The sequence below is a fragment of the Drosophila mauritiana genome, chromosome 2R (assembly GCF_004382145.1).
Source record: "Drosophila mauritiana strain mau12 chromosome 2R, ASM438214v1, whole genome shotgun sequence".
Classification (NCBI taxonomy): Eukaryota; Metazoa; Arthropoda; class Insecta; order Diptera; family Drosophilidae; genus Drosophila; species Drosophila mauritiana.
Genome location: NC_046668.1, coordinates 20558639 through 20580850, shown reverse-complemented (window position 1 = coordinate 20580850; position 22212 = coordinate 20558639). Strand labels below are relative to the sequence as shown.

The 22212-nt window shown below is 46.6% G+C and overlaps 1 protein-coding gene across 1 annotated transcript in view; it reads right to left on the bottom strand.

Moving 5' to 3' along the window:
* LOC117136817 overlaps nucleotides 1-21445 on the bottom strand; it is a 41522-nt gene extending 20077 nt beyond the window's left edge. The window contains exons 1-2 of the mRNA XM_033297886.1: nucleotides 20678-21445; nucleotides 2130-2793 (exon numbers count right to left, since the gene is read on the bottom strand). Of these exons, the coding sequence (XP_033153777.1) occupies nucleotides 2130-2793; nucleotides 20678-20743 (730 nt within the window). The 5' untranslated portion in view covers nucleotides 20744-21445. The remainder of the gene's footprint in view (nucleotides 1-2129; nucleotides 2794-20677) is intronic.
* Nucleotides 21446-22212: the final 767 nt, after the last annotated feature.

Genomic DNA, 22212 nt, shown 5'->3' with positions numbered 1-22212 from the left:
TGATTCAATAGCAGGGTCAAGTGGGTGGGGCTGGCGTAGCCTGGTTCGTTTTCCCGAATGCGTTGATCCACAAACGTGTCGTTAACTAAGGCGCAGTGATTTTCAATTGCAGAACGCGCCGCCTGCATGGGTGTATGTGTTTGCATAGGCTTATAGGTGCCAACAGTGTGGCAACTGCAGGACCAAGGGGGTTGGGCAACTGGTGGGCGGTGGGCGGTGGCACGTCGTGCATATTGACAAGTGCAGCCGGGTGGGGATTTATTAAGGCTAACGTATGAAAATGTTGCATACTAAACTCTGCATAAATCGAAACGCAGCAGAGACAGGCGAGAATCCCGAAAACAGGAGCATAAAAATAGCCCCGAAATGGAAAAGCCCAGCTGCCGAGTGGGCGGTGGGTGGTGCGGCAGGATAAATATCGTGTTGCGTCGCTGAGCAGCTTAGGCGCAATAAACACGCACACACACTCGCATTCAGAAATGTGCACAACAAAACGCATCGAAACAAAACAGATTTACATATGAACCCACACTGCAGCTGTTCGAAATGTTGGAAATGGCAATGTTAAATGACAATAATAACAAAAACAGCAATGGCAATGCCAAATGACGGCAACAATAAGCAAACAAAAAGCGTAGGATGGTCGTAGGATTCGGCATCCATGGGATCCCGTCCCCATCTTCACCTCGTTTTGTTGTGCAAATCCTCAAAATATGCTACAAAGCACATTACACAGATACGCATCCATACACACAAACACACACAGACTTACACAACAGCAGGATTCACAAATTCACAGCAACAAAATTCAAATCAAATCCTCTCCCTGTTGCAGTTGGCAGTTGGTTTAAGTTTTTGCGAACATCGTTTCTTCCCGAAGGCTTAAAGTATCCGGTATCCTAAAATATTAACAGTCATATTTATCGCTAAAGTCAATTGTTTGCCCAACTATTTGCAAGGACGAAGCCACAATTTGGTCCTCGTCCTCACATAGCCACCTGCCACCTGTTGATCCATCGCACACGTGCTCCCACATCCTGCCAGATTGCGTATACGCAGTGAGTGCCCGAGAGACGAGCGACTGAAGCCATAACAAACAAAAGCAAGGCACGCTTCCTGGCCTCCTGCATCCTCCTCGGCGATTCACTCCACAAGTGGGTGCTCACTTAGCACCCACCGAGCCACCCAGCCACGCCGCCACCCAGCCAACCGCCCACCCAGTGAAACCACCCACATCCTAAACCAGAAGCGAATGTTTGCTCGCACACACGGACATTCCGTAGACACACACATACACATCCGTACACAAAATAAACGTTATGAATGCTTCATATGCTTAATCCAGGGGATTTCGATCCATATACGAGTGTTGTGCGTCTGTGTCTATGTCTGTTTCTGTTTCTCTATCTGTAAATGGGTCCGTGTGCGTGGCTGAATGGAGCGAAGGAAATGATATCGTTGGTATGCAAAAGGCTTCACAGTTTCCATTTATATCCGACAGATACTCGATGTATGCATCCGCAACGAGGTGGCACAGGTTCACTTCTGGCCAGGGCTAAACTATTGATGAACCAAACAAGATTACCATGGCCATTGCTCAAGGAAAGCAACGCACATATGTGTGCGTGTGCTTCCACTGAGTTTCTGTGGGATACGTGCTTAATGCCTTGTGAGCAAATCAAATGAACTTTTCATGGATTAGGCCGGCTGCGTTGGGGCAGAGGAAATCCCTGGCCATTTCCATTTGCCATCAACCAGCAGCATCTGGCCTGATTAAAGTTGTATCTTTAAAGGGGGCGGTGAGTTTTCCCCGCACCTATATTCAACCTCCCACACAGACACAGACCCTTTAATTACGCACATAATCACGAACTGGATTATGAATAATATTAAATTCCATTATTTATGCACCGCAACTCGATGACTACGAATTTGAAATTTTGAAAACATATCATCAATCTGGAACAAGCTTTAACTATCTGATAATCTCGCTTCCCTACTATAATTGTCAACTATTAATTAGAAAACTATACCCATACATTACAATAAGAATGTATTTAATATTCTTAAGCAAGCCTTCACGTTAAAATTTAGTGAATGAATTGATATATAAAGCTGCCTTTACTCACGATTCACTTTGCTGACGTCGAACTCCCGTCGCGAATCCAAGGCCGGATGGCTGAGCAGCTTCTCCTGCTGCTGGGCCTGCTGGACGCCAACGGCCATTCCAAGGGCGGCTGGTGGGAGGCAGGATATGCTGCCCCGCTCCACGCGCTCCTCCCGATCCCTCTCCCGCTCACGCTCCCTTTCCCGATCGCTCTTGGGGGTGGCATTCTGACTAGATGAGGCTGTGGAGGAGGAGAGCGCCTGTCCCTCGCAGTTCGTTGGGGGATGGGCGGTGGGTGGTGTGCCCTCGGAGGATCTGCGTCCAGCCAGGTCACCACCGCCCACTCCAGCGCCTGCCTGCTGTGCTTGCTGTTGATGATGATGATGTTGCTGTTGCTGCTGCTGCTGGTGCTGCTGCTGTTGTTGCTGGTGGTGCTGCTGCTGCATCTGCAGCTGGGTGAGCTTCTCCTGCACACCCTGCAACGAGGATCTGCGGTGCTGATCCTCGCCAGCCACGCCCACACCCACGCCCACCACACTGTGGGGCGGCGAGAGGGAGTGCTCTTTCTTGACGGCCAGATCCGCCAGGCTGGCCGAGGCGGAGGAGGAGGCATTGGGGGATTTGGCATTGGCCGCGGCCACAACGGCGGCCGCGTTGGCAGCTCTGGTTAAGGCCAAGGCTTGACTCTGAAAAGAGAATGGAGAAAAAAAGGGGAGAAAACACAATGAGTTACTGGAGTCAGAGATTTTTCATTTGTCGCTTGTTTGCTCGGCTAAATGATCCGGTGAAACTTCCACTGCCACTCCGAAATAGAAAACAACCCAAATTCGCTTTATTGATTAAGTCAACAATGGCCCTGAGAATCGGCGTCTCAGCCCTGACAGGCGTTGATTTCTATTGATTTGTGAGCAACAGCCAGTGTTTGCTTTCTATAATTTAGCAAGTAATTTGCTGCACAAATCGTGGCGAATCACGAAATTGTCTTTAATGACGCGCAGATCTCCGACTCGAGATCGTTGTCGAAGCGTAACTAAATTAATGTGGCTCTCGTCTCCAGTCCATTAAAGAGCAGAAAGCTCTTTCACATACTGAAAGAAGACGGGGCCCAGGTCCACGTCGAACCCAAGGCCCAAGTCCGAGCCCCCACAAAGCGGCAATTGATGATGGAATCGGAGCCAGAAACTCGATCCCAAACCCAGTGAAATCAGTGATGGCACTCTGCCCTTGCCGAGTGGTGACCGAATTCCAAATTGGTCAGTTAGAGATCTATAATTCGCTTTGCATTGATTGCAAGCGCTGGATAGAAACTGATGTACTAATCCAAAATGAAAGACATCGGGTATAGATACATAGATAGCCACATAAGGTTTAAGTCTAAGCATTCAAGTTCTCCAGAACTAGCGCACGAGTGATATAAACTCATCCGTCTGCTTATTTTCCCACTAGCCATCCCGATTTGAAACCAATAATTATAGCGTCTCGCTGTGGCTACCGTTTTTACCGTTTATGCCGGCTGGGCACGCACGGAATTCCAGCAGCTTCTAAGTCCCAGGGATTCCAGCCCGCCGGTTTTTTAGTCCCGTTCCGTGCGTGCGGATTGGAAAAAAATTATGGCATTGGCATTCGCGCTGGCTTTTCGGCTTTTTGGCTTTTTGGCGCTGATCGTGCGGATAAACTTAAATCGAAGCCGAGGCATCGGGACTCTGATCCCGGCCAGGTCGAGCGTCGCCCCTGGCTAGTTTGTCAAATGAGGGCATAAAAACAGCGGCAGCCGCTGCCCAAGGAGATCCTTTTCGAAAACATGTTCGGAAACTTAATGAGGGCAGAGGGGCTTGCCTTTGGATTGGGCTCCATCGCGGAGATGGAGCAGGAGCTGGAGCTGATGCGGCGTCTCTGCTTTCCACAGTAGCCGCATCGAGTTAGCGATCAGCGACAAGCAGCAATCGATCTTGTGTTATAATCATCGCCAGCTCCCCACCTATTCCTCTTGGCCATCAGCGGCGATTTAGGCCCGCAAAAATTCATTTACGCTTTAATCAATTTCATTCACTATGCAGAGGCAGCCGATGAAGCAGAGGAAGTGGGAAGTGCAGAGAGAGAAATTAGATATTTCAATCCTTAAAATCGTGAAGATATCCTACAGCTCAGCTTCACAAGATCCTTAAGCTCATTATTCTACAGCTGTGGGTATTCCTTTCGGCTAACAAAGTTTCTTTCAGTGCCGTGGAGTATGGAAAGGAACCCGCAGACAGAGCAATTTTCGCCTAAGGCCTCCAGCCGACAATTTCAGCTTACATTGATCTCGTCTTGTCCCGATTCCTCTGCCCGTCCTCCTTCTACCCTTCTGCGGAGTGGCTACTTGGCTTCTGTTCCTGGCCACATGTCAAGAAATTGACGAAAATTCGATCAAAATTTTAATTGATCGCCCTGCAGTGATTTGGGTTCCCGAAAAATTGATCTACCCATGCCGCACATCCCCGGATACATACATATATATGTATATTCTTCGCGCTTGCACTTGGCGTAATTTTCGGTTGAGATCGACGGACGACCGACTCGTGTTGTGATTATGTTAATAGAGGTGCTGCCCCCCGGATTCCTGTTCTGCTCTGCCCTGAGCCGCCTCCCTCCTCCCCAATCCCTGGATGCCTGTTTCCGCATCCCGCCCGAGGGGGAGGACGGCGCTCACCTCAGCCGGAAACTGCAGTGCCAGCGGGCACAAATTGCGAAATAATCAAACATTTCGAGGGCTGCCACCAAATGCATGGCATTAAGACTGATCGAAGAATGCCAGAAGTTACGGATCAGCCCCCTGAATGAGTCATCATCGGGTGGCTTCGAGTTGAAGGCAAAATCTATAAGCGTTATAAGGTTCTATGCAATATTTCAAACCAGAAAGTGGCCCCAAGTAATCCCTTTTGTTCGCACCACAATGTCTTCCATCCGCTTATTAATAGCTATCCAAGTCATTAATCATTCCGGTTCGCTCCTGATCTTGCAGCCGATCATCCTCGCTGAATGCTACCAATCAAGAGGCCCCTTGCCTTCGCCCAACCATCGGGCTGAACATTTTAATATTAACCTGTCAAAGGCCATAATTGACAACGATTAACTTTGTCTTTTGTCTCGCGAAAATTTACATTTTTATGGTTCAATAAAATAAATCAAAGAGGGGGAAAAAACCCGAATATGAAGAGGCAGCCGCAGCAAAGAAGAAACCCCAAGCACAGTGGCAGCGGAAAGTAATTGCAGCACATAATAATCTCGCATTTAATAATCCTCATTAAAGCGCAAAATCACGTCGGTACGCTGGGGAAGAACAAGAGGAGCGGCCAATCGACTGGGCTGATGGACAGTTTACACTAACAAATATCACCACCTTGACGAACGGGGGCCACAAGAACTCTGCAAACTCGGATCTGCACAAAATTAGAGGCCCAACATTGGACGTGTTTTTTTCCATTCCTTTCTTTTCCTACCCTCTCGAAATTCCAGAACAAGCAGAGGGCTTCTGTTTCGGATCCCGAAAATATGCACGGGGCCCCCAAAAAAGGGAGGATCTGGAGAGGTTCGGATGCGAGAGGAGGCAATGCGCATCAATCGATGATATGATGAGCTGACGTTTCGGGTTGACGTTTGCTTGTCGTCAATACGTCGCCTAATAACACGTCGCAACAGGTAGTCCCCGAACATCAAGCGATCGTACGGACAGTCAGACGGACATGCGGACATACGGACAGATGTACGGACAGTCGGGGATTCTGATTGCGATACAGATACAGATGGGGCTGATGGAGCTGAAGATGAATCTGCTGGCCGAGAACGGAGTCTCGCTTTTCGGGAGCTCGATGGAATTTCATCAATTGCATGAAAAATATGAAATTAGTTTGGGCTCCAGTCCCGAGAAAGGCGACCAAAAACCGAAAAACCCCATTCCATACCAGTACCTGGCTACTGGCTACTGGATTTTTAATGTGTTTTAATCATCGACAGCAGATACTCCTTGCTGGCTAAATTGTTTTTGCTCCTCTGATCCTGCCACTGATGTATGGCACATTCCACTTGGGCTATAAATCGTGGTTGCGCCTGGCACCATGGCGCTGTCTTGTCCTTGGCCAAATATCATTTGATTCCTCAGCCAGGCATTAATTGTTTTTGCCCGAGTGCTGCGTGATGGGAATGAATGATCAACTGGAGGATGGATAGGGCTTGGGATAGGGATCGGGATCGGGCTGATCGACTGATTGCTGGTGAGAATGAGATGAAAATGATTGTGCCGTATTCGATGGGAATTTTGGAGCAGCTGTGGATTAGCTCCTCTATCGCCAGACTCTTGTCATACCCCTTGTTCTTGTCATGTTCCCTGTCAGTTTGCTTAGCCAACACACGCATTCTGTAAGTGTTGATCACTGTGCTGTGATCTTAATCGTCGGAGAACTAAAACTGAGAACCATGAGCTTATACACTCAGAAAGAAGATGTATAACAAAATGTAAATATTTATGATCACAAGTAATTCTATTCTGTGCAGATAATGAACCTGGAATATTCACATTCCAGTTTTAAGTAAATGGTTTTATACATTTTGGTTAGTATGGCCATTTCCCAAACCTGATGACTAGGTATACATATGTTTTCCTTCAAGTGCACCCGCAGATTGACATTCTCCACCGTCTGAGATTATGTGCGACTGGTCTGTCTTCTTTTTTGCTTATCGGGAGGAGCCTCGCTCCGATCCGCGACATTACCATTTCCATTGGCCGAGACTCTGGGTTTTTTTCTGGCCGTACGATTGGGTGTTTGGCAGCGTTTTTATGCTCTTTTCTGGGGCCGGGCCACTGTTATTAATTATCATCGTCAGCGGGAGGCGATCAGCGGCCGGCCAGAGATTCGCATTTCGCGTTTCGTGTTCGCCAAATTCCCTAGCGAGGGAACTGAATGCGATCATTCGGAATTCGGCGCGTAGAAATATCATTTTCGTGTCTCTGCGCTTTGTGATTTCTCTGGTTTTGGTTTTGGTTTTTGGTTTTTGGGCTTTCGGTTTTATTTTTGTTTTTGACTCCGCGCCTTTTGCTCTTCGTAATTTGTATGAGATTTTTGAAATTTTCCCTGAGTTTTGCCATTTATGTGTGTCCCTGCTGTCTGCCCGCATGCCTTGTGTCCTTAACGAAATTGTGATTAAGTGTTTCAATATCGAAGTGACGAAAGGCAGCAGAGAGGCAGACATGGCCAGCTACCATCTCAACGATGGCGAACATCGTTGCGACGTGCAAAATAATTAAAAATCAGCGAACGTTTTGCCAAGGAGGCCCCCCTTTGGCCCCCTTTGGGCCCCCCTTTGGCCAACGGCAAGATCGACGCCCGCATCGAGTTGGCGAGTGCGAAAAAACGCCATTTAAAGATGCCACAAAGCCGCAGATAAGCAGAGACAAAGTGGGAAAGGGACGGCTGGCTCGATGGCTGGACGGCTGGATGGCCAAAACCGGTTGACAAAATACGCCGGACTTGGTATGCGATCAGTTTGAGCGATAGCCAGATCCAGACTGAAACTCAACTTCAGCCGAGCCGAGATCGCGGAAGAATTTCTGGCCAAATTACGAGACGGGCAACAGCTACCCAGCTACGCGGACATTTAATTATATTTCATTTCATTTTATTTTAGTGCCTCGCGGAGAGCTTTTTCGGTAATGCTCGCTGCACTCGACGCATTAATGATGACTTTGCCCTGAATTGCAGAGGCCTACACTCAATAATAACAATAATCATAAAGGGCAGAAGCTGATGCAGCACAGGCAAAGGCAAATCGCCAATTGGCAATGGCAATGGCATGTCCGAGCCATCGCGGAGCAGGTCCATGTCCATATCGTCCAAGTCCATGTCCATGTCCATGTCTCCATGCCTTGATTATGCGCGCGTTCCTTGCAGATCCTCCATCCTCCGCTCACTCCTCGCCCTCCCCGCAAGGTCCTCATTATTTCTACTCGGCCAACATCAATTTGAGATCATTGCTACTGGTGCTACTGGTGGTGGTACGGCTACTGGAGAACCGAGCTCGGACCGCGAGTAAACTGGTAGTGCAACTGCTACTGGGGAGAGAAGGTGTCGAGTGCTTGAAATGTTTTAAATACAAAAATTAATAAAGCTCTCTCGTGCTTACAATGTGTGTTGGCATTTTCCATTCTTTCAATTACCTGCCCAGAGTATTTCCCCCCGAGTGAGCTGGGCAAATTATTAACTTAACACTTGATGCCCACTTAAATTGAATGGCAGGGGAATAAAAAGCAGCAGTATTTATCGGCTTTTAGTGTAGAAAAAGTATCAATGCTATGGCTTTTCAAATATTTTCAAAAACCATTCAAGCAATAAAGTACTTTCCTAATCGAATTAAAATTCGAAAATTTCGATAGGCATCTTAAGCAGAGGCAATGTCCATAAATACATCAACTTGGTATGTGTGTTTAGCCAGCAGTTCTCGTTAATCCTTTAATTGCAGTGGGAGCACCTTAGCTACCTGCCGGTTCACAAAGTTGGCATTTCCAATAGCCCAAGGTGGTGGATAATTTCAATGTGTCATTTACCATCGATCAAGTAACAGCTGACAAAGTTCCTGGAGGACCAGAAACAGTTAACGGAAGAGTAAACTGCAGTGACAACCCCGCGTTTAATGCCTCTTCGGACAACATCATGGCCTATGTAGGTGCCCTTGCCAATGCCAAATGCCGGGTTCCGAATGCCAAATTACAATTTCAAGTTCAACATGCCGGGGCGGCATAATTTCCTCGATGCCAGCCCCTTTTCCTTTTCCCTGCGGCTGGAAAACTCGTTCATGTGTGACCTGGCTCTTCTCTCTCTCTCACTGTCCATCTATCTCCCGATGCTAACTGTTTCTCATGATCCTTTGTTTTCGCCCCTTTGAGTCCGTGTTGCGCTTGAGGAATTCCTTGCTCAACAAATTATTACCTACACATATGTCTGGCCGGGGTATTTGCCTGTGTGGGTCACTCCAATTATAAGTCAATTAAATAGGTTAAAAGTTAGAAGTAAAAAAGGCAGAGGAAACGGAGTTAGGGGACACAATTTTGTCACGGCCAAATGAGCAGGAAGCAATTTATGGGCAAGCAGTTCCGAATTTGTAGAAGGAAGAGGATCCTGGTATCTGGTATTTCACTCCCTCCCCAACTTATGCAATCGCCGCCTGATGCTGGGCAAATGTGTTTTATTTATCAATCAATAAACAACGCCATGCTCCGCGCTCCAATGCCGAGATTCATGCAAATTCTAAACTGATTCTCGCGGACAATTGGCCCATTGATCAATCATTTAAGCGACCAAGAGCAAAGCAATCAAGTGATCTGTGAGCCTAATCGACACCGAAAGAAACCGATTCACACAGCAGGCTTCAAGTGGCAGCAAACGATTTTAATTCAATCGCACCAATTAGGCCAGAGGCGCCCCCAAAACGTATAGCCACCGATGCTGCTCTATGTATGCCACATGCTCAATTAACCGAACTATCTGTAGATGTAAATAATCGCACTGCGGCTTGACAATTTGCGTCACAATGCGACGCGGCTGGGGTTTGGGAGCCACTGGATGGATCGGATCCATGGAGCTCGAGCCAAGGAATGCTCGAAAGCAAAGTTCAACATTTCGTTCGCCTCGCTCACTAATCTGTCGGGGTCAATCGATGTTAAGTAGAATCACGAATACCAAATTAATTGATGCCGTTGATATGCGCTGCTCCCAGTCTTCGAGTATTTCCAGTCCCGAGCTCCCAGCTCCAAGAAGAACTCTCTGCCTGATGATCCATCCCATTCCATCCATCTTCTGCGGTAGAAGGGTGATGGGAGCTACCGATCGAGAGATGTGTGTCAATCTGAGTGAGTGCTTCTCACATACGCGTCCACTTCTAGCGAGTGTCAAATGGGTAAATAATACTCGGTTCATGTTTTGAATTAATTTTAATTGAGATTCATTTGTAAGCAATCAGTTAGATTGTTCAGTTCAGCTCTGCCAGCTTACAGATTCTGCGCAGAAGACAATCGCGCACGTATGTATCTGATGATGAGATTTCATCGATTCAGATACAGATACTTTCAAGGTACATGCGTACGAGTAATCTTAAGTTAAAGGAATATTGCTTCTTTTTCGTTACTCCTGCCAGTTAATTGATACTTATTGAGAGCCTAATCCATTTTGATCGGCTAACTGCTTTGCTATTTCAGATTTTGCCAGCCAATTAAACATTAGGAACACCCCTAACCGCTCCCTCGCTAAACGCTGGACTAAATGCTGTCTATCGCTTGATGGTTGTAATTAATAAGACACGCCAGCAATCATAATTGAAAACATGTCTCTTAGCGCCGAAAGCCTCGTAACAGCAACACGTTGCAAGTTGCTGCGGGCACCACGACTGAGGGGGCAGCCGAGGGGGGAGGCTTAGATGGGGATGGGGACCCAGACCTCTGTGCCTATATCAAACAATCTTAAACTTAACAAGCCACAGAACACAAAACACTCCCCCTATTTGTGGCCAGCCCACCGCCCAGCCACTTCTCCCCGCTCCACTCATCGTGCCCCATCGACAATTGTTTGACTTTGCAGCAATGTTGCAAGCTGCAAACTGCACTTGTGTCATGCGTGTGTGTGTATGTTTGTACGTGTGTCTATTAGCAAAGACAGCTAGGAAAATACCAGTTGCCGTGGCAAGTAGCCACTTGCTGATGTTGGCAGTTGCCAGTAGCTGTGCTGCAGGTTGCACGTTGCACGTGAGACGAGGCGAAGATAAACAACTACTGCGGCCGGAACGTGCGGCCAGCCAAATGCAATTAAGCTAAAAATGTGAAAAATATCCCCCAGCGTTACTGCAGCAAAAGTGGACGGATAGACACATCCACAGTCTGGGAGATACGGCAGCCATGTCTGCGCCTGGAAATGCTAGACCCTCGATAAATAAAAATGTAAATTATGTCTGCTCTGCTTTAAATTGATAAAACTGGTGCATCTGGGGCGGAGTTGCATCCGAAATGGGGGAGGTCGTACACAATATAGAGTTTTAATTGGCCTAAGTCGATGGGCTGTATGTGGAGTGGATTAATTGAAGATAGGTAAATGTTAATCACGCTGGCTGCGATAGCAAATTACATGGTGAAATTGATTTTACTAACAAGCTGCAGATCCCAGAGCAAACCAGTTTCTAATCCCTAAACTCCCTTCTCCAAGGGACTTGACTCCATGCGATGATCCCCGGATTCTCTAATCCCGGGGTAAATAAAAGAAGAATGATGAACAACAAAACCCTAGGTACACATTTCAATTGCCCAATTTGGACAGCTGTGCGCAGAGGCAGCCGAGCAGGACCTTCTCCTCGAGGAGAAGGATCCTCCTTCCTGTAACTGCAGTTGCGTCGGCGTTTGCTTTGACATTTGGCCCAGTGCAAGTGGCAGCTTGAGGGATCCTGTAAGCGAGGGAAGAACAGGAAGCGGCCTGAAACTGCGACAGGCCACGGCAGATAGCCGAGAGCCCTACTTAGATAACAATTGCAGAAAGTGCATTCGCAATGTAAGTGCAGCTGAGGCGTACTCGAGTGGAAAAGGATGCCCCTGGTTATGTGTGTCAAGGGCAGGCGCCAAGGAAGCGTTCAAGAAGCACCAAACTTGAGGGGAGAAAGCCAGAGCCGAGGAGACCTTCCCTCCACAGCTGTCGCGGAGTTTCGAGTCGGGGTCACACCCACCGCCACAGGACAATCAGCAATAAAACAGAACGAACGGCGGCCAACGAAAGGGAAATGCGACAGAAAACCGCAAGCCAAATTGACCGGAAGCTCTTATTAATTTGCTATTAGCCATAGACAGACAGGAAGTTAACTTAATTTGTGTGGCTTTGGCCTAAACAGACTGGGCAGCCACCGAAAAAAACGAGAATAAATGTGGCAGCACTCAGAGCAGACAGTCGAAAGAAAACAAAACCGTTTCTAAACAGGATGTGAGCAGGACATGTGAGCTTCAAACGGACCTGCACTGCAGGAGTGGTAAAAATGCAAGTGAGCTTTTACCGTTAGCGGTAACGAAGCCTGATTAGATCAGTCAGGACAAAGCACACAGGCCAAAGGACCAAAGGATATGCGGCTCAGACTTCTCCCCATCGGGGTCAATTAAAATGTTTGCTCCAATTGCGTTAGGTCACTTTCTATCTCCCCCGCTTTCACTTTTCAGCGATATCCAGGGATGCGGATAAAGAACCCCAGACTTCAGATCTTCAGTGCGCGATATATGGTGGTTTGGGAAATAAAAAGAACAAAAGTCGTTAATGATAAGAGACCAAATGACGTACAGCCCCTCTTTTTCGCTCTTTTCCAGGGGGGAAAACGATTAGGCATTCAGAAACACACACTCGCACACCACACAAGGTTCACCTTGGACTCGAGTGGAAGTATTCCCGTTTTTATTGCCACATCGAGACAGGAAGCACTCGGCATCGGCACACAATGCATTGGGGGAAGACCTCTAGACAATTGCTGTTCCACAAATGAGGTGCGAGCTCTCGATGGCGAGATTATCATATCAGGGCACACATCGGATGTGGAGAGCCCTGGCTGCAGCACCCTCATTTGTATAGGAAACAGCAGTGTCCTACTTCTCCAAGTCCTGCCGCTGTCACTGCTCCTGCTGCTGCGGCTACTCCTGCTCCTGCTTCAGATGCAGATCCAGAAAGTGAAACCTGAGGTCTGACAGGAAGCCGCCAGATGAGCGTGTGCCAACTGCATTCTGGTTTTCACATGCAGCACGTGCTGTTTCAAAAAAAATGAGTAAGCAGCACTCGCCAAAAGATACAATATCATACAGTTATCTATGAGGTTCGAGGAAATAAAGGGATAGCTCCAGAGAACCATCTATAGCTATGCTAGTACTGTTTCAATCCCATTAATTAAGCTAAAAAAAATCAGCATTTATGTGTAAAAGTTCTGTGGCGATAAAATAAGTCAAACATCCTGATCCCATAAACGCAGTCCAAGGGCTGATGATTTTTTTTAGTTCCCCGGCAATTGCGAATAATGATTTTACGCATCCGATGACAGTTCTCCGGCAGGCGCAAACTTTTGTTTGGCCTGATCGGCTTAATTATTCGTAGACAAATGGCTGTTGCCATTCAGAGAGGCAAACGTAAAAAAGTCAATTAAAAGAGGGGGCTAATGCCGCGGGGGGTGGCGGAGGATATGGCCAACTGTCGGCGGACACGCGCCACCATGGAGTTGCAATTTCCGAGTTATGCGTGCGAAAATGTGGCATGGCCAAGTGGAAACTCCGAGTGGCAAGTGGCAAGTGGGAAATGGCAAGCGGGAAAGCAGAGGATGGCGAATGGAAAATGCGGCACCTTGCTCCGTCTGGCGTCGCTTTTAATGCTTTTCTTGGTGTGAATTAATTTTATTGCCTAATTGTCTCTCCACGCCACATGTTGAAACTATTAAGCGCATTTTAAACAGGCCCAACTATGTAAGTTTATGGGTCCTCCTCTTCGCCAGGATCCGCCCCCTTTTCGAGGCCCTAACGCTCCGACTTTACGATTCCGTTTGCTGGGTAATGTGTTTTCCGAATATATTTACCGCTCGCCAAACAGTTTTTGGCGACAGTTCTGCTCTAAACGCTGGAATATGTCTTTATTTTTAAGCGGAAAACGTTTTCCGTGCCCGAAAATCGGCAAACAGGAAATGCTCTCTGGGAAATGTAAGTATTTCACAGAATTTTTAAGGGAAATTCTGTAAGGTGTATTTAAGAAAAAACTATTAAATACTTTTGCACTTCCGTTTAGCTCGACAATTAGTTAAATTTTTGCAAGCTATATCTTTTAGAATAGTCTCATCTTTATGACTAGAAAAGTACCTTAACTATAAAAATATACCCAATTGCTAAATTCAAGTTACAAAACAGTATGGACTGATTTCGAGCTGACGATACAAACGTTTTCAGCTATTAAGATTGCAATCATGGGACTCCCGTTTACCGGCGATCACTCCGAAACTTTTTCGTTAATTGGCTGCAGTAGATACAGTTTGCATCCAGCAGATACGTATCTCTCGCATCGCCTGGGCGTCGTTTCAGCTGTTCCCAGCTGACTGCAAAGTTGTCTAGGACAAGTAATTCACCCTCACCTGTTTGCATTGCCATAGCTACGGGGATCTGGCAGCGAGGTGCCTCAGTACCTCATTTTTCCTATGGCCAGTTTGTCGTTTCCCTCACTTTTTTTACTTTTATTAATTGCACGTGGGGGGACCTTTGGTGGTTGTCTTCTAGTTTTTTCCCAGTTGTTCCTATTCTCCCTTCCAGTTCCTTCCCTTTTGACCGGTAGTGCTGTTTTCGTTTTTTCTCTTTACAAATATATATATATATATATATATATATATACTTTTCTGACTTTCCTCATCGCGTTTTTCCTTAGCGCTTCCCGCTCATTTTTTTCCTTCCTTGGCACAATGGGCTGACCCACACACACACACGCACATCTGATCACTTCCCCGACGGCGTTCGTTTAGCTCGATTACGCTTCCGGTTCCCTACTTTTGCTCTGTTCTCCTCCGTTTTTTAAAGGCCTCCCGATCCTGCAATCGAGTGACACAATTTCTGTTTTGTCATCTGCCCGAGAACGCTTCCTCTGGCCATTGTCATTAGCCTCCTTTCTATACTGTTTACTATACTATATCGTATGGCCATAGCTACCTCTGATGATCGTGGCAATTAGGTGAGCTCCGGTGTGAGTTCTTGTGCGCTGGAAAGGCAAATCCATTGTCTGGCCAGGGCACAGCTCACATAAATTATGGGATAATCCGACATAAGCGTATTTCCATGATCTTCACGAGGCCCTCGGGTTTACTGCGACCGAACGAACGAATGAATGAATGAATGAGCGAATGAATGTGCAACTGACTGAATGAGTGATTGAGTAACTGGTGACAACTTCCTGCTGGAGGGGTGAAGAAAAGTGATGGGGAATCGCTGCAAGCCCCACTCTCCCTGATTAGTGATTTGTGCAATTGCTGCCTCGTTTTGCCCTGCAGATTAGCTGACATTCACAGAATATCACATGGTAGTGGTCCAAAAAGCCCAGTCCCTCGTTTAGCCTGGATTAGGTTTGGCTAACACGCAAAGTTTAGCCAGGTTTAGATGCATTGCATCCGGCGTGTGGGGAACAAAATACGATGACACCGATAAGCGGCTACCGCCGTCTGACATGCGAGCCACCCACTTTCCAGGTGATTTTCCACCTGCAACCGCTTTCAATTTGCACAGGAATTGATTTGTATTTCTTCCACCTTTTTTGGAGGGGGTTGGTTGGTGTCGAGCACGCAAGCAATGGGATTTGGCATGGGTCATCGCCAGTCGACACTCGTCTTTGACCCCCAAAAGATGCAGCTGCAGGCGTGAAATGGGTGTGAATCAGCCACCCTGCCCCCATTTGTGTTTCAAAATCAAATGTGATTGCCTTAATTGTGTGTCTAATCAATCAATTTCTGTTTACTTAGCTCCGACTGGAAATTTTGGGGGCGCTTCATTATATGATAGCACTGGGTATTTATCGAATTTGGTTCTCGGACTTGCGGCGGTTATCTTCCCGAAACGGTCGCATAATTCCCCAGATTAGATTAACTCGGCGACATTCGATACATGTGTTCGCATAACGCTGGTCAGGCTTTGGCTTTCGGGTCCCAGGGACCCTTGGCCAGTTGAAAGGCCTCCGATAAAAGGCAAACACACCAATTTACACATTTAGATATTAGCCTTTGGCCACAAGTACGGGCGAAAGGGGAAGTGGTATTGCCAGAATAGATTAGATTTGGATAAAAGGCGGCTGGTGACCCATTGTATAGATTAAACTGGTTAATGATCGCCTTTATGACGCCGATTAAAAGTGGGCATATGGTATGATTTCTGAGACCGAAAGGAAGGAAGTCTTGCGGGAAGCGGAGGGGCTGTCCAGATGCAGACTGATAAGTGGATTAGTTGATCACGGTAGCTAGGCTGGCGATCGCCAATAAATCGCTGGTAATTTGAAGCGATCGACGGCCGGGGAGCAAGTGCAACTGGCTTATTTTCCCGCACTCGCATTCGCATTCCGTCTTGGCCGGCAAACTCGAACTAATCCCCTGTAAGATGTCCACACACGAGGCACTTCCTCTCGCCATTAGGCATCGCCCATTGCCCATCATGGAGCTGACCATTGCCCATTAGCAGAAGGAGCCGGTGGATGGACAGGGGCTGGGACAGGGGCAGAGGCAGATCACCACTTCCTGGGACACCAAGCTGGGCGCGATCGTCGTCGCTGTTAATGTGTGACTTTTGCTGTGTTTTTCAACGACATTAATTTTGTGTGTTGGATCTTAAGCCGGATTTAGTTAAGCAGCTCAGCGATCGGGCACTGAATGCGATTCCAGACGGCATGGGCATACCCATACCCATGCCCAGTCGCTCCAGCTTTGGTCACATTTTGTTGGGACCGCTTAGGAAATATAATCCCTTTTGTCGATGCCAGGCATGATCGCCGCTTATTTTACTCACTGTGCCGGCGATCACCTGTTTTTTTGGTTTTGGTTTCGGTTTCGGTTTGGGTTTTGGTATCGGTATTGGTATTGGTCGCGTCTCGTCGCGGATCGCTCTTTATAATGTGTCGCACATTAGTTAGCAGTTAATACTTTAAATAAGACGAGGTTACCGACTCTTTGACACCGGGCTTCAAGAAAAATATGCTCGGAAGCCGATTGTCGCTGTGACTTGTAGAAATCACCGGCTGCTGTGGCGGCTTATGATTTTCAACGGGGCGTATTAGTGATAACTAATAAATCTTCAGCACCGAAAATACCTTCATGTAAGTCCCACATCATAGTCATCGTGATCAGAACCAAAGTTTATAATCACTGAATTGCCAGCCTATATATACACAACTTTATATATACTTATTGTACATGCCATCCACATATTCATTTCATTTCCACTTGTCTCCAACCCACTTGTCATAATTCTCAAAACATTCGGAAATTTATGTCCACCCGAGCGGGGGAAAACGGATTTGGGCGTCCCATATAAAAATAGTTGCAGAGGGGCTGAAAATTCAGAATTCAGAACTCGATCTCGTATATCTACGGGGAACAAGCTAAATCCACTAATTAAGAATGAAAAAGGTGACAATGGGGGAGGCAGCATTCGGCGGAGATGATGACTTTCGAAATGCGTAAATTGTATAAAATTCGATTCTTTTGCCGTGTTTTGTCACAGCCTGTGCATTCCGATTAAGCTGAATGACAAATGCCCAAGCAAATACTCAAAGACGCACTCCTCCTTCCTGCCGCCCTACAAATTAATTACCCAAAGTTGTCATTATCATTCGAACTTTTCCGTTTTTTTTTTCTTTCTGTTCGGCTTGTATTTTTATCAGCTTTCGGTTCGCCTTAAGCTACAAAGCCTGAACCGCTTTTATCGCAATGTCTTACAAATCGTTTTATCAAGGTGTCATTAGCTATGAAAGAACAACAACAATAACCAAAACGGAAAGGTGTTCGTTCTATGATAAGTGCAGAAAGGAAAACCTCGACAAGTCGAACACGTTTTGTTGATTATCTGAGGAGCTGAGAGGAGGAGGAGAGAGCTGCCCGAGCGGCGCCTTTGAAAGCGATTCCGAGTGGGGAATCGAAATGCCATGAACATGAGCACCCCAAAAAAGCGATCGGGAAATAGTGGGGAATTGATTTAAGGCCGCTCCGCAAGTGCCAAAATAATAACGAAAATGAAGAAATAGAAATGCTATGACATCGTGTAATTAACTTAAAGCGTTTTCGCTGTTCCACAAGTACGTGGGTACTTGTCACAGCTTTCAGACTGATTGGAGCGAAACTCTGGCAGTGCGGACAACAATCGAAATCGAGTCACGATTCGAATCTGTATCTGAATCTGAATCTGTATCTGAATCTGTATTTGAAGCTGTATCTGAATCTGAGGCCAAGTCCGCCGACTTATGATAATAATCATTATAAATTATTATAATCCAATCGGCTTTGAATAATTAATAAATACGTTTATATCGCCTATATGCGAACTCAGCGAAGGCGCATAATCGGGCCGTAAAAAGCCCCAAAGCCGCTCAACTGACAGCAGATCGCAAAAGCGGAGTGAGAGCCCGCTGTCGAATGAATGCTAAAAATGTGTTACAATCAGGTAGCACTAGCAGCCAAGCGGCTAAAGAGATCAGGAGAAACTGTACGGGGCTCCTCGGGGGGAGAGGAGCATGCCTAAGCCGTCAGAAGAATTGAACAAGGTGCTAGGTAGTAGTAGTAGTGGTGAAACCATGCCCAAGGAAGAAAAGAAAGCCAGAAGTCAGGAGGCGGCGGCCACAACAGCGACAACAACAACAGGGCCACAAAGATGACAAACAGTTTGGACATTTATGAGCGGCATTTAATGGACATTTGACTACCGGAATTTAACGAAACCGAAAACGTGGGAAGGCAGACGGGGAAGCCGGCAGAGGGGCAGGCGGGCAGGGCCAGAAGAAAGGGCGAAGAATGCATTTGATTGGAGCTGCGATTCGATGCGCGGCCGGATTAACCCCGATTACCATTAGTCTTGGTGCGAGAGATCGCTGGGGAAAACGAGGCAGAGGAAATGAAACGACTATTCGATGATCACGGGCACGGTGAGCAGGAAGCAGCGGCGAAGAAGATTTCAATTAATAAATATTCCATTATCTGACTCCAAAGGCTGCCCCGCCCATCCCACCTCACAACAGACTAACACTTTCAGATTAGACAAAATCGAACCATTTATAATTTATAAGACGGCCTATCTGGCTGCTCAAAAGGCGGCCAGGTGATCTAACCGGGTGTGAAGAGACGGCATTATCTGTTGCCCGCATTCGGTTCCGATATTACGCCCTTAGAAAAACCCCGAAATGAAATTATCACAACAATAAAGCTAAATGCTTTATAATTAGTTTGGCCAGGCCAACAAAAAATTCGACTCACACTCGCACAATATGATTTGCCATAGTTTTGAAAGAATTCACATTTATTTATGCCCCTTCTGACCATTCTGGTTTATTATCTGACTCCCGAGCAACTTACGCCGCCTTATCTTAATCCCATTCACTAAGCATATGCGTCGACACATAAAACTGTCAAAAAATAAAAAAGCAAGCGAATGGTGCTAAAGCCGAAGTTTCCAATGCTCTAGCCAAGATCGATTCTGATCTAATCGATATAAAATATTTCAAAACTATTGCATCATCGCATTCGTCGTGGTAAACTTAGAGGAAACTACTTTTATCAGAAACATGCAAAGAATTTAAAAACACCAAAGCCACGTGGACGTACTTAGCAAAAAAGCAATCCCTGAGGATCTATTTAAATTGCTGAAAGCAATGCTAGGTTCTATAAATATGCTAATCTCAATCGATCTCCTAAAAAAATGTAAGTATTCCCAATGGCTAGGGTATACGAAATAACTCCAAGCTATTTGTTTTCGAAGCCATCACAGATTTGGCCAGTACAATAATTCTTGTGGCATGATTTCGGCTTAAAGACAATGGCGGTGAGATTGGGATTTGTTTAATATACAACATAGAGACGTTTTCGAAACCGACTGGAAATGAAATCCATAAATTCTTGGATTAGTCACCCCCCGTTTTCGGCGTTTGGTTAACCGATTCCAATGGGTTGAGCGGCAAAGGCAGAAGTCAGACCGCAGAGCCAGATAAATAATAATTACACTCACACAACATAATCAATTATGTCTGCTAATAAACCACACACACACATGCAGGCACACACCCAGATATCTGGACATGTGTATGAGTGATCCCCCACTTTTTCCAGAGAGGGAGTTGGGCTGGACTAATCACGCCAGCATGTTCATAATCAATTTTATCGCACTTATTTGGATTAATTGCGATATCAGTGACAGGGGCGCTCGATTCCGATAAAAAGCAGAGCGGCGCACAACGATGACGCGACATGCACTCTATGAGGTGGGGGCGCTAACGCTCCCCACCGCCAGTTTATCGATATCTAAGTTCGTCATCGCCTTATGCCGAATTTACCAGCGTTTGTCAAAATTACCGTCGGGATTATCTTATCTGGCTGGCAAAAGCTCTCGCGGAGAACCCAGAACTCGGAACTTAGCCCCAGTTTTCCGCTTGGGATCGGCTTTACAATGCAATTAGTGGGCACACCGAACGGGGAAAGGTAAACAGTTGGGTGCGCGGTGCTGGCGGGCTTATCGCAGCACCGATCTCGAAAATCTCAGCCGATAAGGATTATCTTAATCTGCATAAATAGCGAAACGAGCGCATATCTACACGGCCCTTATCACTACAGCTTGGCCATATGTCGTTTGGCCGATTTTGTTTGCACTCAACTGATTCATTTGGCAATGGGCAGGCTGTAAAAGTGGGGGAAAGCCAGGGATCTGACTAATGGCTGTGTGGAAGTGCCGCCGGCAAAGCGATCTCGCGGGCGATGATGAAATTTCTCCGTATGACGAAATCTTCGGGATGCGGATGCTATCTCTGCAGATTTGAAGGCTCAACTCACCTGCTGACCGGCATTGGCTGCCACCCAGGCCTCGGCAAAGGTTTCCATGGCGCTCTGGAAGTCCATCTCGCTGGCGATTCAAAGTTCTAATCACTGAGTCTGCAGTTCACGTATTTTATTTATGGCCAGATGCAGGCGCTTTGGCATTAATTGCAATTTGGATGGTTCGCTGTGATTTTTGTTTGATTGCAATTTGTCACCGCGATAAGGGGAGCTCGATTTCGAATTCGATCGGGGGAAGGTGTAATTCTTGATTCGATTTGATTTGATTTAATTTGATGTGATTTTTCTATTTATTTCTTTTTTGAGTAGCGCGGATACGCAAATTAGACACAGGCACACACACGCGCGCAACCGCACACACGCTCAGGTGAAACGCGCGTTTCCTTTGTGGAACGGATTCGATGACGCTAGTTCCAGATGCTGCACTTCCAGTTGCTCCAGTGGCTCTTGTTGTGGCTGTGGTTGTTTTTGCTGTTGGGGGCGACGCGACATCATTAGTGCCATGAAATCGGGAGCTGATCGCGTCGCTGCGTCACCAGGATTGGCAGCGTATCGAATTTGGCGAATGCGGCAATCGCAAATCCAGCCAAGCGTTGAGATTGAGTCGTTCAGGCTGTTTGGCTGTCTGGCTTCTCCGGCAGATGGCGTGCCGAGTCCTTGGGCTCTTGCTCCTGACTGACTGATCTGGCTCTCTGGACTCTCTTCGCAGGGTATCGCAGTGTGTTGGTAAGCGGACGCGCGTCAAGACATCCTCTCTTGGCCAAAGTTGTCGCACAACTGACGGCATTCTTTCGCCTTCGCACATTCGCCGGTGTGCCGGTGCTCGGTGTTTGGCATTCGGTCTCTTTCGGCCGACGGTCTTCGGTCTCGTTCTCGCCCTCCCCCAGCCAGCACCCACCCCCCGTTCGACCGTGGTCCTCTCACGCGGCTCCATTTGCCGCCAGTCCATGTGCACTGGTGTGAGTCAAAGAGACAACGAGCGCGCTCTCCCACTTGTATTTGTATTTGTGTGAGTGCGGAGAGAGAACGTAACAAAAAGTAGTAGGCTCTAAAAAGGTAGTAAAACTATGAGTTAGCTGAGCTCTTTCGATTGGGGGGCTCTAATTAAAGGGATTAGATGAAAAACACATATAAGTGATCTGAATATATTTATAATATTAAATATTAAAATATAAATGCTATAAATTTATATTTGCTATAAAAGTGACCCACTTTGAGAAATTTTATTTTGTATTTTACAAATTGTAATGAGTATTTTTTCCCATGGATGGAACAAGTGTTGCTTTTCTAATAATTACAAATAAAAAATCTTAAAAATAGCAAACTATTTTAAATTTACCTTATATGTCACGTTATTATCTTCAAAATGTAAATTTCTTTAGAACTGATAAAAATTTTTACTTACTATCACTTTCCCACAGTAGTCTTGTTAAAATATTGAAATTATGCCGAAGCGTAGTAGAAATACTGCGAAATTTTCGTTCTGGTAAGCGAGGCAAACAAACAGTTTTGCGTGTGTGCGTCAGTGAGTG